A 12,213-nucleotide genomic window follows, 5' to 3' on the forward strand; every position below is an offset into this window, starting at 1 on the left:
ACAACACTTCTATACAGATACTATACACAGACATTTCATCAAATTGGGTTATTTGATTAAACGTGTGGTCTCTAAAAAATAAAAGATGATACAATCAGAGTGATAACAATAAAAACCTGTTTTTTTTAAGTTGCTCACTTGGTCATTCTCAGTCATGTTTTTCAGAACCAGCCCAATTATCTCCGCGGCGGCAGCATATACGTCCTTGTAGCGCGTGAAGGACAGGTTGTTGGCCAGCGACTGGATATACCTGGAAGGACGTAAACCACAACAACAAGAGACTCAAACATGGATTCGCCGCCATGAATCGGGAAAAGGGCAACAAAGTTTTGCTTTTTTCTCTGCTGCGGCGCTTTGGGCTCTGAATCATCCTGCAGGGGTGGGGGTGTGTTTGCGCGGCTGTGGGGCTCGTAGTGTCACAGGAAAACAGACGTTGGCATTACTTGATTCAAACGTTCATCATTTCGGATATTCTGTGCAGTGGTGCCTCGACCTACGACTGTTATTGGTTCCATAAGAACGGTTGTATGTCGAAGCAATTTTTCCCATATGAATGATGAAATCATGAAGGGTGAAAATAAACAAAATACACAGAACAAACACAGTCAATATGAAAAAAATATCCATAAGCCACGAACTACATGCACACACCATGAAGGTCGCCCGCTGACTGGCCGCCGACGCACCAACTGCAAATTTCCACGCTCGTATCGTGGAGCAGTCGGCCGCAAGTCGATACAAGTTTTCACGACTATCCCTGCTGGTGTCTTGGATCAGTCGTAAGTAGATGCAGTCGTAAGTGGAGGTACCACTATATTTCCTGTTTCTCTTCTATTGCGGGACGGGCGTACATCTGTTGCCTTTATTTTTTTCTTACCTTTCATATTCGATGCCGCACGAGGCTTCGTATGCAGGGAGGCTGTTGGCCAGCACGATCCCCAGCAGCTGAAGTCCCACAGAGTTGTCTTTGCTGTTGGGGTCGCTGCCACAAAAGCGCTCGTATATCAGACTGAAAGGAAGACAAAAAAAAGAACCACGCAAAGCGCTCACATTTTGTCCAATCGATATAGAATGGCACCGCTGTGTTGTTTAAGGTTTCAAAATTATTGAACTGCTTTAGATTTTACAATACTACAAATGCAAGATTTCTTTCAAGATTTTGTAAAAAAATATATAATAATAATAATAATACATTTAAAAAAAATACACTTCACTTACAAATGCATGATACAATATTGTTTTTCTATTTGAATATTATCCAACTACAATCATGAGTCAAGTCAGAAAAATGAATGGTAAACTATATAAAAATGTTCACAAATCACTCTTTGTGGGATCTTCACATTATTTTATCTATTGTTTCATACGCTACTTTTTTTTTTTTTTTTTGTAAATCTACGTTCCAAACAGCAAACAATGTTTTCGTTTGGTTTTTCGGGCTGAGGGGAGTTGTACTGGTATGGGACGCTGAGACAGTCCTTCCAGCATTCCACCAGGGTGCGGAGGATCTCCAGGTTGTGGCGGAACACAGCCCTCTTCGAGTGGAAACTGTGCTTCATCAGGAACTCCAGCAGCCGGTTGGCCAGAACCTCATCTCTGGTGTTACCCTGAGAGAGAGGGAGAGAGAGAATTTGAATGTTTTTTTTATTTTTATTTATTTATTTATTTTTAAATCAAATTGCATCTGTTTACAGGGGCAAAGAAACCACAAAAAAATGTCATAAGCAAAGCATGTTGAAAGTGTTTATGTTACGTTTTTCTTAATGGCAAGAATAAAACGAAGAGAGAGAACGAAAGAGACAGACGGGCAGAGAGGGGGAGAGAGAGAACAAAACAGAACGTCACACTGAGACCGAGAGAGAGAAGGGGAAGACAGAAGGAGAGAGTGAAAACACTCACTCTCTTTTTATCCAACTTGTGTAACATTGACTGTGCATGTGAATGGTAGAGCGACAGAAAGGACGACAGCTAGACAGAGAGAGAGAGAAAACGGCAGGGGGGAGAGAGAAAGACAGAAAAAGACGGCGACTAAGAGGCAGGAAGGAAGACAGGGAGACGGCGAGGGGGGTGGAGGCAAAAGGGCACAGATAAAGGGCTCGAGTACAACACTACTCACGAGGTAAAAACCTGAGGCTGCAGACGGAGCAACAGTAAGTTTGGTTGATGTATCAAAACCCGGAAAGCGGGACTTTGCGTGGATAAGTAAATAACGCATTAAAAAAAAATAATAATAAAAAATGAGGGGCCACGGAATCAGGCGGAGAAGTCACTGCCGCTGGCAGTCAACCTGCTGGCTGCAGCCAACACTTTTAACCGAGTGTGGAGCCCCTAGGTCACGAGACTCTCCACAGAGGTTGGGGATCAGGACCACGGACAGCGACCTCTCAAAAACAGCCAGAAGTCGGGCCTCGTACGGAGCATTGGGCGTTGCGACCGCCAGCCGGGAGGGTGAGGCGGCGGAAAATGGGTCAAGACTTTGGTGAAGTTTGGGGTAAAGATATCCTCAGTGTCAGTTTTGGCCCTCCACTTACTTTCCCTCACAATTAAAAAAAATAAAAAATCTAAACGGTTTTGCCGCATTTTTACCTCGCCTGGCGTCTGGATCTATCGCCTCACTTTGCTACAGAGTCCACAGCAGCTGTTATTACATTTTTAGAAAAAGGCAGCAACGCAAATGGACCAGTGGGAATGAGAAAATGAATGTACAAAATAACGAGCGTCCGAACCTTGGGGTTGGCCAGGCTCGTCCAGGAGAGCACCGTCACCACGATTTCCACCACCATGAAATGGATGCCCTCCCCACCGTTATTCCCGCACACCACCAGCTGCAGCAGCGGGCCCAGCCAGTGCTTGGCGTACGGCCGGAACACCTGCAATTCAAAGCGAGGGATGAAAACAACTTCACCGCGGCCAAAAGAAAAAAAAGAGACAGAGGCGACGCCCTGAACCACAACAAAAGCGCTCGCCTCCTCCGCGTTGATGACGAGCTTGGAGACGAAGAGACGGATGTTCAGGGGCGTGGCGGGGTTCCCGAGCTTTCCGTGCAGAAACTTCATCCACGGGGGAAGTTCGCCAGGCGTACTTCCCTGTTCCGGAAAAAGGCAGGAGAAGCGATTTGAGCCACTGAGTCTTTACCGACCATTTAAAAGAAATGACTCCCTTCCACTCTGCACAATCAAAAATATTTTTGCAAAACCTCGATTTTTAACGAGGGACATAAGCCGATATGAAGAAAATATTTGCTCATCTGTCACGCATTCATCTTTTAGTTCTATTAAGCCATTATAGCATCAAAAACAACAGCATTTTCAGGCGTATATTAAAATTTCCAGCACTTCCAACCTGAGCATATTTAATGCTTTCGAGACTTTTAAACACTTACTACACGATGAGGGATGTTGCTGTTTTTTTTTTTGTTTTGTTTTTTTTAATCTTCATGCCTGGTTTTATCAAAAGTGCTTGATGGATCCAAACCCCGCCCCCAGAAGCCTCACTGACCTGCTCCACCTTGGGGGTGATGTGGTTCCTCTGCATGTGTCCCATCAGGGCGGTCATGGTGGCCATGCACTCGTGCTGGTTGAGCTCGTCCATCTCCAGAACCACCGAAGCGTCCTGCGAGGCGTCGGCGGGTGGGGGCTCCTCCGTCTCCTGTCGCAGAGCCAACAAACCGTCACGGGAGACTCGCGGGGGGGCTACGGTACCTTCGCGGTGACGGAAGATGGATCGGGGGCCGACGAGCGCCGCCGCTTACCCTGGTCGGCACCGCGCGGCCGCGACCCGGTGGGCGCTGGGAGCCGAGGGAGAAGCTCTGGACTCCGGTGGAGAAGTCGAACTGGCTCATCTCCTCGCTCAGGCTGCTGTCGGCCATGTAGGACTGAGAGGAGAGGTACACCGGCGCCTCTGCGCGAGCACAAAGCAGGGGTTTGTTTGTCAAGTACTGCATTTACGCCTCGTATACACCACCGCTGACACTTTCAAGTTCCAGTTTTCAGAGTCTTCGGAAACTCGAGGAAATCTCCTGTCTTCAGGGTCGCTGATTCGAGATGGCCAGAAACTGAGACCAGTCTGAGATTATAATATAATCAGACATAATCTTCAATCTTGGGTCCTTTAGTGTGAGCTAAAATTCCAAGATGTCTGATCCCCAGTGACCACTGTTCGTGCTAATTCACACCATGTGTGCATGACTGGGATGGTAAATAAACAAATAAATAAGTATTTAGTTGTGTGCTGGTGTCTTTTGAAAGCTCTGCCATTTGTAAGCGTGCGCTTTTAATACAATTTTTTTTTTTGTAATTTGTATAACTGATAAGACTAGAAAATATAGAAAATTATAGAAAATAATTGTGTTACTTGGAGATTCGGTGTCCAAGTCGGAGCTTCATTTTAATATTTTTGGTTGGAATTGGGCTTTATGGGCAAAAGATACCTCCACTCTCTTCGTTGACCTCCTTTCGGATTAAGATGTACTTCTTCTTTCTCTCAAGGGGGACCTGGGGGAGGGAGGGAAAAACCGAGTCAGAGAACTAAACCAGAATCTGAGTCCAAGTGCAGTATATGAGAGTGTGGTCAAAAGCCATATACTGTACCTCAATTTCGATGGGGAAATGATACGTCCTCTGGACATCAATGAGGTTTTCCAAAATGAACTGATTCTGGACAAGAGAGAAATACAGAAACGGATTAATCGTGACTTCTATTTTAGCAACTTAAAACAAAGTTGTTGTTTTGATTTATAATTTGATTCATAATATTTATTTATTGAATTGTTCTTACTGTATTAGCCGCTTTCCTTCATTGAAAATTCCTATTATATCAAATCTGCACAAAGCAGGGCCCAGAGTCGAGTTCTGGCCAAATGTAAGCTATTCACGCACCTCTCATAGTTTGACCGTTTTCTGTATTTTACAGCAAATTTTTTTTAGCAATTTAACAATTTGTTGTCTTGTCTACCTCTGGGGAAGCTTTAGCACCATTTGATATTTTGATTACGATAAAGTTCTCAATGTGAAGTCTCAAAAAGTTGCCACCTGTTTGGTGGTTTTAAATCCACTTCATGATGACTGCACGGCGGGGGTGAAGAGTTGCCACGTGGGTCGGCCTACCTTGTCCGGTTTCTCACTGAACAGGAAGCCCTGGTAAAACTTGGGCTCGCTGAAGCTGCAGCTGATGACTGCGATGGCACAGTTGTAGGCGGCGCAGTGGTACTGCCTCCTGGTCTCCAGCAGCTGGCCTTCACCTGTCATGTTCTCTGTGAAGGCCTCGAAACACAACCTGGTTTGGAAAAATAAATAAATAAATAAATAAATAAATAAATAAATAACTAATAATACAAATGAAATCAAAAAGCACGAAAATCCATTTAATGTAATGTGATCTAGAAATTCAACAAAAAATGTTTATATTTGGGTTGTATTTGTTAGTTAAATTCTTTATTATTAAAGCAACACTATTACATTTTTTTATCTAAAATAAAATAACTGCTTCAAAATCATTTTGACGGTATGCTGACATGTAAAATGGAGAACGGCACCTCTTTCATTCCCCCCTGAATGTGTGTTCTCGCACAATGCAACTTTGGTGTTAAGGCATGAAACGGCAAGAAAAGTGCGTCCTTGATGTTTGGCTCTGGTAATTGCCTCTTGGTAAAATTTATAAAAAAAAATACAATACAAAAAAAATACAAAAAAAAACAAAAAGGATAAATTATTAACTTGCCAGTGTAAATGTCCGGTAATAACGCTCATACAAGAACGTGACCGCCCCACCTCCCCGACGGCGCGGATGAGACGAGCACTGGTGCGCCCTCACCTCGGCTGGCACGCCCCTGCCTTCACTTTCACTGCACCAGGTGGTTTGTTTCCCCCTCTGACTCAGGCGTGCGAGCCAATCTGCCAGGCCCAGCGCATCCGGTACCCACCCCGGTAGCCAGCGGGCGAGCCCCACTCCGGAGAACCGTGAACCGAGCGCCCAATGAAGCGGCGAGGTCCGCGCAAGGGGCGCTGTGACCTAAGTGTACATTATACTTGTGTTCATCACATACTGTTATTGAATTGCGATCGATAAGGTTCAAATTTGTCCGGTAAAATAAATCATTTTTTTACACCGGGCCGAGTTTAACGACAATGGCGTCACAGTGCAATTGCACTCATGAAGCTTTAGGGGTGCCAGATACCAAAAGTTAAATAGTGCTGCTTTAATTATTATTATATAATAATAATAATAATAATAATAAATGGGAATGAGGTTGGAAGAAGTGATCTACCACCAAATTTCAGCTGGCCAATAGCATATCAATGTCCATTTACTTCTACTATAAAAATTGCGTGATGGATGGTTGGTCGAAAGACCTCGACCACGCCTCTTTAATGACGGCATCACCTCAAATACAAATAAAGCGCCCAAAAAAATATCTGAATAGTCAAAATGAAGGGCTATGAATGAATAATTATTAAGGTTTAGGTTGCCCTAGTTCGGAGACATAAAGCGAGACATCTCAGTGTCTTGTGTACAGCAACAAATAATAGCAGCAGAGGCAAACTTGTCCCAAAAACCTGAAAGAAAACGGTCATGGCGGGAAAAAACCCGGAGGTTGGATTTCATTATGAGATTTTACACTGACTTGATCAGGGTCTTGGACAACTCGTTGCCCTCGGTCTTGTCGGAGCGACAGTACGCCTGGTTCACGCGCGACTCCTTGGAATACACCTGGTCCTTGGGAAGGCGGGAATAGAGCAGCTCCAGCAGCTCCAGGGAGCCCAGCTTCCTCAGCAGCTGAGACTCAAACACCGACTCGCTGGTCTGAAACGGTTCACGAGACGCATCTTGACGGGGAGTGCGTTTGATTTTCAAGATTCATCAACACCGGGTGCATTCACAAAATACGCGCTCCAAGTGGCTGAACGCGCCGCGATAAACCGATGTGTGATCCCTTTCCACGACGAGCGCACCTTGGTGAAGCGGGAGAGCAACAGGGTCATGATGTCAGAGATGTTGGCCACAAAGAAGTCGGCCAGCGCCGTGGGGCTGCAGTGGGAGGCGAGGGGCAGCAGGACCCTCTCCATCACGGCCCGCGGCGTGGAGGCCAGGGGCGCGTCGCCCTGCTGGACCACCCCGTACGCCGTGCTCAGGAGCTGCAGCTGCCGCTCCACGCTGGACCTGGTGGGGACGGCGAGAGAGGGGGCGATCGGAGTTAAGAGGATAAATCAAATGTTAAATGTAAAAAAAAAAAAAAAAAAAAAAGAGTGGACAAAGTAGGGCTTTTTAAGCACGCCCTGTTTACTGACTGCCTCGCAATCCGTTGGAAGCAAGTTTGGAAGTTATCCTCCATGATGTGTTTCGCGTCACGGCACAAAACACCGGCCAGCAGCTTGAGCAAGAGCGGACTCTGAGAAAGTTCTAGGACGTCCAGCAACTGAAATGAGAAAGAAATAGGACACCGGTTTGCTTTAAATGACTGGTAAAAGGTAAATGGACTGCATTTATACGGCGCTTTTCTAGTCTTGCGACCACTCAAAGCGCTTTAAAGTACGCCCCTCACATTCACCCATTCGTACACCCATCCATACATCGACGGCAGCGGCAACCGTGCAAGGTGCACACCAGCTCATTGAGAGCACTTAAGGGTTAGGGTTAGGGGGGATCGAACCAGGAGCCGTCGCCCCCAAGTGGTAGCAGTGAGTTCGCCGACAGCCCCGACGTTGGCGTTGTTCTGTCTGCTGGGGGACGTTTACCTTTCGGACGCAGTCCATGTAGTTGTTGCGCTGGAGCGAGCCCTTGGGAAACTCGTCCGACTGCATGGGGAAGTGGGAGGCCACCAGGGCCTCCAGGGCCCTCTGGAGCTCGGCCAGGGGCTCCCCGGGAAGGGTGGTGAAGAAGGGCAACACCAACAGGGCCTGGCTCTACGCAAGATGTACAAGGATGATTTAGGGTGGGGACAACTTTTGAGGGGGCTGCCATTTTGCTGTCCCAAAGAAGCCAAACCCAGAAAGAAAGAAAAATTACATTTATTAAGCATTCATCTTTATGAAACTATTCTTCCCTGAGACGGGTTTCCTTTTAAAACTAATTTTAAAAGATACCTGAAAAGGGCATTTTACGAAACACCTAAATATTTTAAAACAAGTAACATCACAGCAGACGCTGATAGAAAGGGAGGCCCGCTGCTCATTAAAGAGTGTGTTTGGTACCTTGAGATTCAGCGGCAGAGTCATGTCGACGAGCAGGGTGGTGAAGGTGGAAAAGACCACGCGGAAGGAGGAGTGCTCCGTATCCGTACACACGGAGGCGTCGATCTGGTGAGACGGCGAGAACACGAGGAAATACTCGTAAACATAAATACACATCGCCACAGAAAATTTAGGACAAATTTCCGGTGCGAATGCCGGTTTGTTTGGTCACGAATTCCAAAAACTGAATTTTGGCAGCCGGTTCTACGATATTTTTTATTTATTTATTTTATATACCCTTATTAGCCCAACAATGGGGAAATGTGCGATTTCTTTGCATTTACACATCCAAGTAGCCGACGTATCTAGGAGCAGTGGGCTGAGATATAGAGGCGCCCGGGGAGCAGTTAGGGGGTCAAGTGTCTTGCTCAAGGACACATCAGCACGCTACCAGAGGAGCTGGGGATCGAATCGGCAATCTTCCGCTTACTAGACGACCCACTTTCCCTCCCTATATATATACAGATATCCCTGTCACCACGTTGTGAAAATTAACTCTTTCACGGCCGGTAACGAGCGAACAGACAGGAACAGGCCAACGCCTGTCAACGTCACTCATTTACCCGATTTTCTCCTGAACCAGTTTCAGCCTCTTGCGAGGCGGAGAACCAAGTTCAAATAAAAGCAAAAATAATAATTATCTGTATTTAAAACTATGCAAATGTTTAGAGAAATATGCACCATCATTCACCCCCCCCCCCCCCAAAAGAACATGGTTTGCAATTTAGGCAGACTTAAGTTAATGACTTTGACCAACAATACCAACGAAAAAACTGCAGATACCAAAAAGTTAAATTCAACACTCGAGATATTCTTAATTGCGCTTTCGGCAAAATTTAAGATTGATTTTGGAATTTCGCAATTATAACTTTGAGACTTTTAATTGTTGCCAAGAAAATGGGGGGGTGGGGGGAAACAAAAAAAAAAAAAAAAAAAAAAACTTTTCAACGGCCGTACCTGGAGGAGCTTGGAAAGCAGCAGGAGGGTGGAGGTTTTGCTGTTGGGGTTGGACGTCTCCGTCTTCCACCAGGGCCGCAGACACTCCCACCTCTCCAGCACCTGCTCCACCAGGCGCCGGCCCTGGCTCTTGCGGACGGAGCGCTCGCGGAAGTTGTGGTCCAACATGCCGTTGAGCAGCACACTCACCTGATGCCCAAGAGGAAGCGGAAGGTGACATTTTTAACGACTGATGTCTCCAGGGGCCAAAGATGTTCAGAGACATTTTTTTTGTGTGTTTGGAGGAGTGTCTTCCTCTATGACCCCTTCATTGTAGTGGTGTACCACAGGGGTCAATTTTGGGTCCCTGGTTGTTCCGATGTGTTTTTTTGCGTTTTGGGGCACATTTTTGTTTTCTTTACATTTTGATGAGATACCATGTTGACAATGCAACCCCTCCACCATCCACCTCAGAGCTTTTGTTTGTGAAGGTTTGATCGGTTCATTTTCTGCCTCCTTTCTCGATGCTGGCTACTGGCCTAGCATTGGTGAGAATCTGCTTGGCTATCACTGGTTGCCATGGCGTTGCCCACGTTCGACATTCAGTTACTATCTGCCCCTCCATTTTCTATAGAGAGAAAATGAGAGGGGGAAGGCACAAGCTGAAATTAGGGGTGGCCTTCAATTAATGAACCAATTATAAGAATTAACTGCAGAAGATCTTTGTTGGGTGAATTGATGCAGCCTGCATATGCAATCATATGCAAGCTTGTACCTCAAAAAATATAAACTCTAAGATTAAAGTGCGTAACGCTATTTTGCTCTGGTATTTAACAGGGTACATGATGATACCAAAATACGTTATACAAAATAATCAAATTAAGAATCACTCACATTCCAACACTGAGAAATTAATTTCCTGGTGAAGCAAACTATGGTTTTAAATGCGAAGCGATGAAGCGATGAGAGCGGATCGTATCCAAAACGATCACACCTACCATGCTGGGGTTGCGGGAGGCGGCCATCATGAGGGTTGGCACGGTGGCGTCCAGGTGTCTGAGGAGCTCGGCATTGACGGTCATCTGGAAGAGGCTGTAGAAGTACTCGCCGTGCGAGAAGGTGAGGAAGTTGTCCACGCGGCTGCCGGAGAGCGGCACCGAGAGCCTGATGGTGTTCAACAGGAGCTCCACCAGAGAGTCGCTCTGCGGGGGCGGCGAGAGGATATGGGATATTTCCAAGCGCTACTGTTTCATTTTCAAGGACTACATGCAAAACAAATATTGTCAATTAGACTGATCTTTATGAATTTAAATATAATATAATCTTAGTCCCGTTGTCTATTATTTGTATCCATCTATTATATCTATACAGGTACTCCTCACTTAACAACCTACCTATTTAACGACTGTTCGGACTGACGACCAGCTCTCTGACCAGTCTGTACTGTACAAGCCTCTCATCGCGCATCACCTTTTATATACTATTATACACACTGTATACATGTCGTCTCATCATCGTTCTCAGTGTCATTCCCACAGTCTGTCAGTATTCACTACACTAGCGTTCGCAATTTCCAAGACTGAAATAACGGTGAGGGGGCGGGTCCTCGCTTTTCGACCAGGTCGTAGGAACGGAACTTGGTCGTTTAGTGAGGAGTACCTGTATATATCTACCATGCATCTCACTGTCATCTACTATTAGGGCTTGAAGGTCGACGACTCCAATCATCAGCCGGAGTACTGAGATTCTTCGAGACGAGCAGTCATTTTTGGTCAGTCAGTGTGCTTTACAATAACAGGATAACACAGATAGAAGCTCACAAAAATGCAAAGGTACAACATTTCAGTGAGGAATTATAGGACTCATAAATATATTTTTATATGTGTGAATCGTCCACGTCGGTCCACGGCTCTCTGTGTGCCCCGATTGCGGAGAGCCGTGGACCGTTCCTCCAAATAAAACAACTAAAAACAGTGTGTTTTAACACTGTTTTATCCATTCTGCTCTAGGGATGAGTATCTGGTATTACTTTTTTTTTTTTTTTATTTAATAAGAGAAAAACTAAAAGAAAATTAAGAGCAGAATTCACGCTGCTTCATGTTTCGCGAGCTACGCATGCAGGGGGCGATCGTGGCGCAATCTGCGCTCGCCGTGCCCCCCCACCCCTCCCCTCCCCCTCGGCTCCCACCGGCAGAAACATAAATCGGCACCAGAAATCAAAATCCCCACACGTAGTTTCTATCGTTTGTTTTCCCAATGTCAAAAAAAAATTCAGAATTTCCAAAGAATTCACAAACAACATTCCCAATTTCCATAGTGTCTGGCATACTGGGGACACTCACAGGCCTTTTGGGAAAATGTACAGTATATATATATATATATATATATATATAAAATTCTATACTGTATGTTGATATATGGCCATGACTTCTGTTATGAGTCATGGCCAACAATGTGTTTTGTGAGGCCATACTGACCTTGACTTTGATCCCCAAATTCTAATCAGTTCATGAATCCTTCACATCTGGATGTTTGTGCCGGATGTAAGGAAGTTCCCTACAGCCGTTCCTGAGCTATAGCGTTCACGGTAGTACGGACGGACGGACGGACAACCCGAAAACATAATGCCTGTGGCCATGGCTGTCGCCGGCGCAGAGGCGTAATAAAATGCCATGAGACATTTACTATCGCTGTATTATCGTATTTATTTTTGGTTCACTGATGCTGAAGAGAAGGAACTACTCCGGCGTCGTGAACAGGTATTAAATTCCACATGGATGTTTCGACACAGGCTTGAAAAAACAGACGGAACCATCCTTGAAGGGCACCTTTCGCATAAAAACTGAACTCAGCGGCGGGAGCAGACCTGCGGGTTGAGGGAGAAGGCGAGCTGGAGCAGGCCGTCGGCCAGCCTCCTGCTGTTCACGTCCAGGGAGGGGAGCGCCTTCCTGTCCCCCCCGGGGGCGATGCCCTTGTACACCGCCATGAGGAGCCTGCAGCCCAGGGACGCGGCGTAGGCCGGGTCCTTCAACGTCCGAGAAAGAAAAGA

The 12,213-nt window shown here is 46.0% G+C and overlaps 1 protein-coding gene across 1 annotated transcript in view; it reads right to left on the reverse strand.

The window, feature by feature from the left end:
* Positions 1 to 12,213, reverse strand: part of prkdc (protein kinase, DNA-activated, catalytic subunit) — a gene marked incomplete at its 5' end in the record, with an annotated part of 58,470 nt that overhangs the window by 25,983 nt on the left and 20,274 nt on the right. Inside the window, 18 exons of the mRNA XM_080020086.1 lie at positions 139 to 250; positions 878 to 1,009; positions 1,456 to 1,607; positions 2,727 to 2,870; positions 2,967 to 3,086; positions 3,499 to 3,648; positions 3,752 to 3,900; positions 4,430 to 4,493; positions 4,590 to 4,655; positions 5,106 to 5,274; positions 6,623 to 6,801; positions 6,951 to 7,158; positions 7,287 to 7,414; positions 7,734 to 7,901; positions 8,190 to 8,294; positions 9,186 to 9,374; positions 10,163 to 10,366; positions 12,031 to 12,189. Of these exons, the coding sequence (XP_079876212.1) occupies positions 139 to 250; positions 878 to 1,009; positions 1,456 to 1,607; positions 2,727 to 2,870; positions 2,967 to 3,086; positions 3,499 to 3,648; positions 3,752 to 3,900; positions 4,430 to 4,493; positions 4,590 to 4,655; positions 5,106 to 5,274; positions 6,623 to 6,801; positions 6,951 to 7,158; positions 7,287 to 7,414; positions 7,734 to 7,901; positions 8,190 to 8,294; positions 9,186 to 9,374; positions 10,163 to 10,366; positions 12,031 to 12,189 (2,598 nt within the window). The remainder of the gene's footprint in view (positions 1 to 138; positions 251 to 877; positions 1,010 to 1,455; positions 1,608 to 2,726; positions 2,871 to 2,966; positions 3,087 to 3,498; positions 3,649 to 3,751; positions 3,901 to 4,429; positions 4,494 to 4,589; positions 4,656 to 5,105; positions 5,275 to 6,622; positions 6,802 to 6,950; positions 7,159 to 7,286; positions 7,415 to 7,733; positions 7,902 to 8,189; positions 8,295 to 9,185; positions 9,375 to 10,162; positions 10,367 to 12,030; positions 12,190 to 12,213) is intronic.

The sequence above is a fragment of the Zeus faber genome (assembly GCF_960531495.2).
Source record: "Zeus faber genome assembly, chromosome: 19".
Taxonomy (NCBI): Eukaryota; Metazoa; Chordata; class Actinopteri; order Zeiformes; family Zeidae; genus Zeus; species Zeus faber.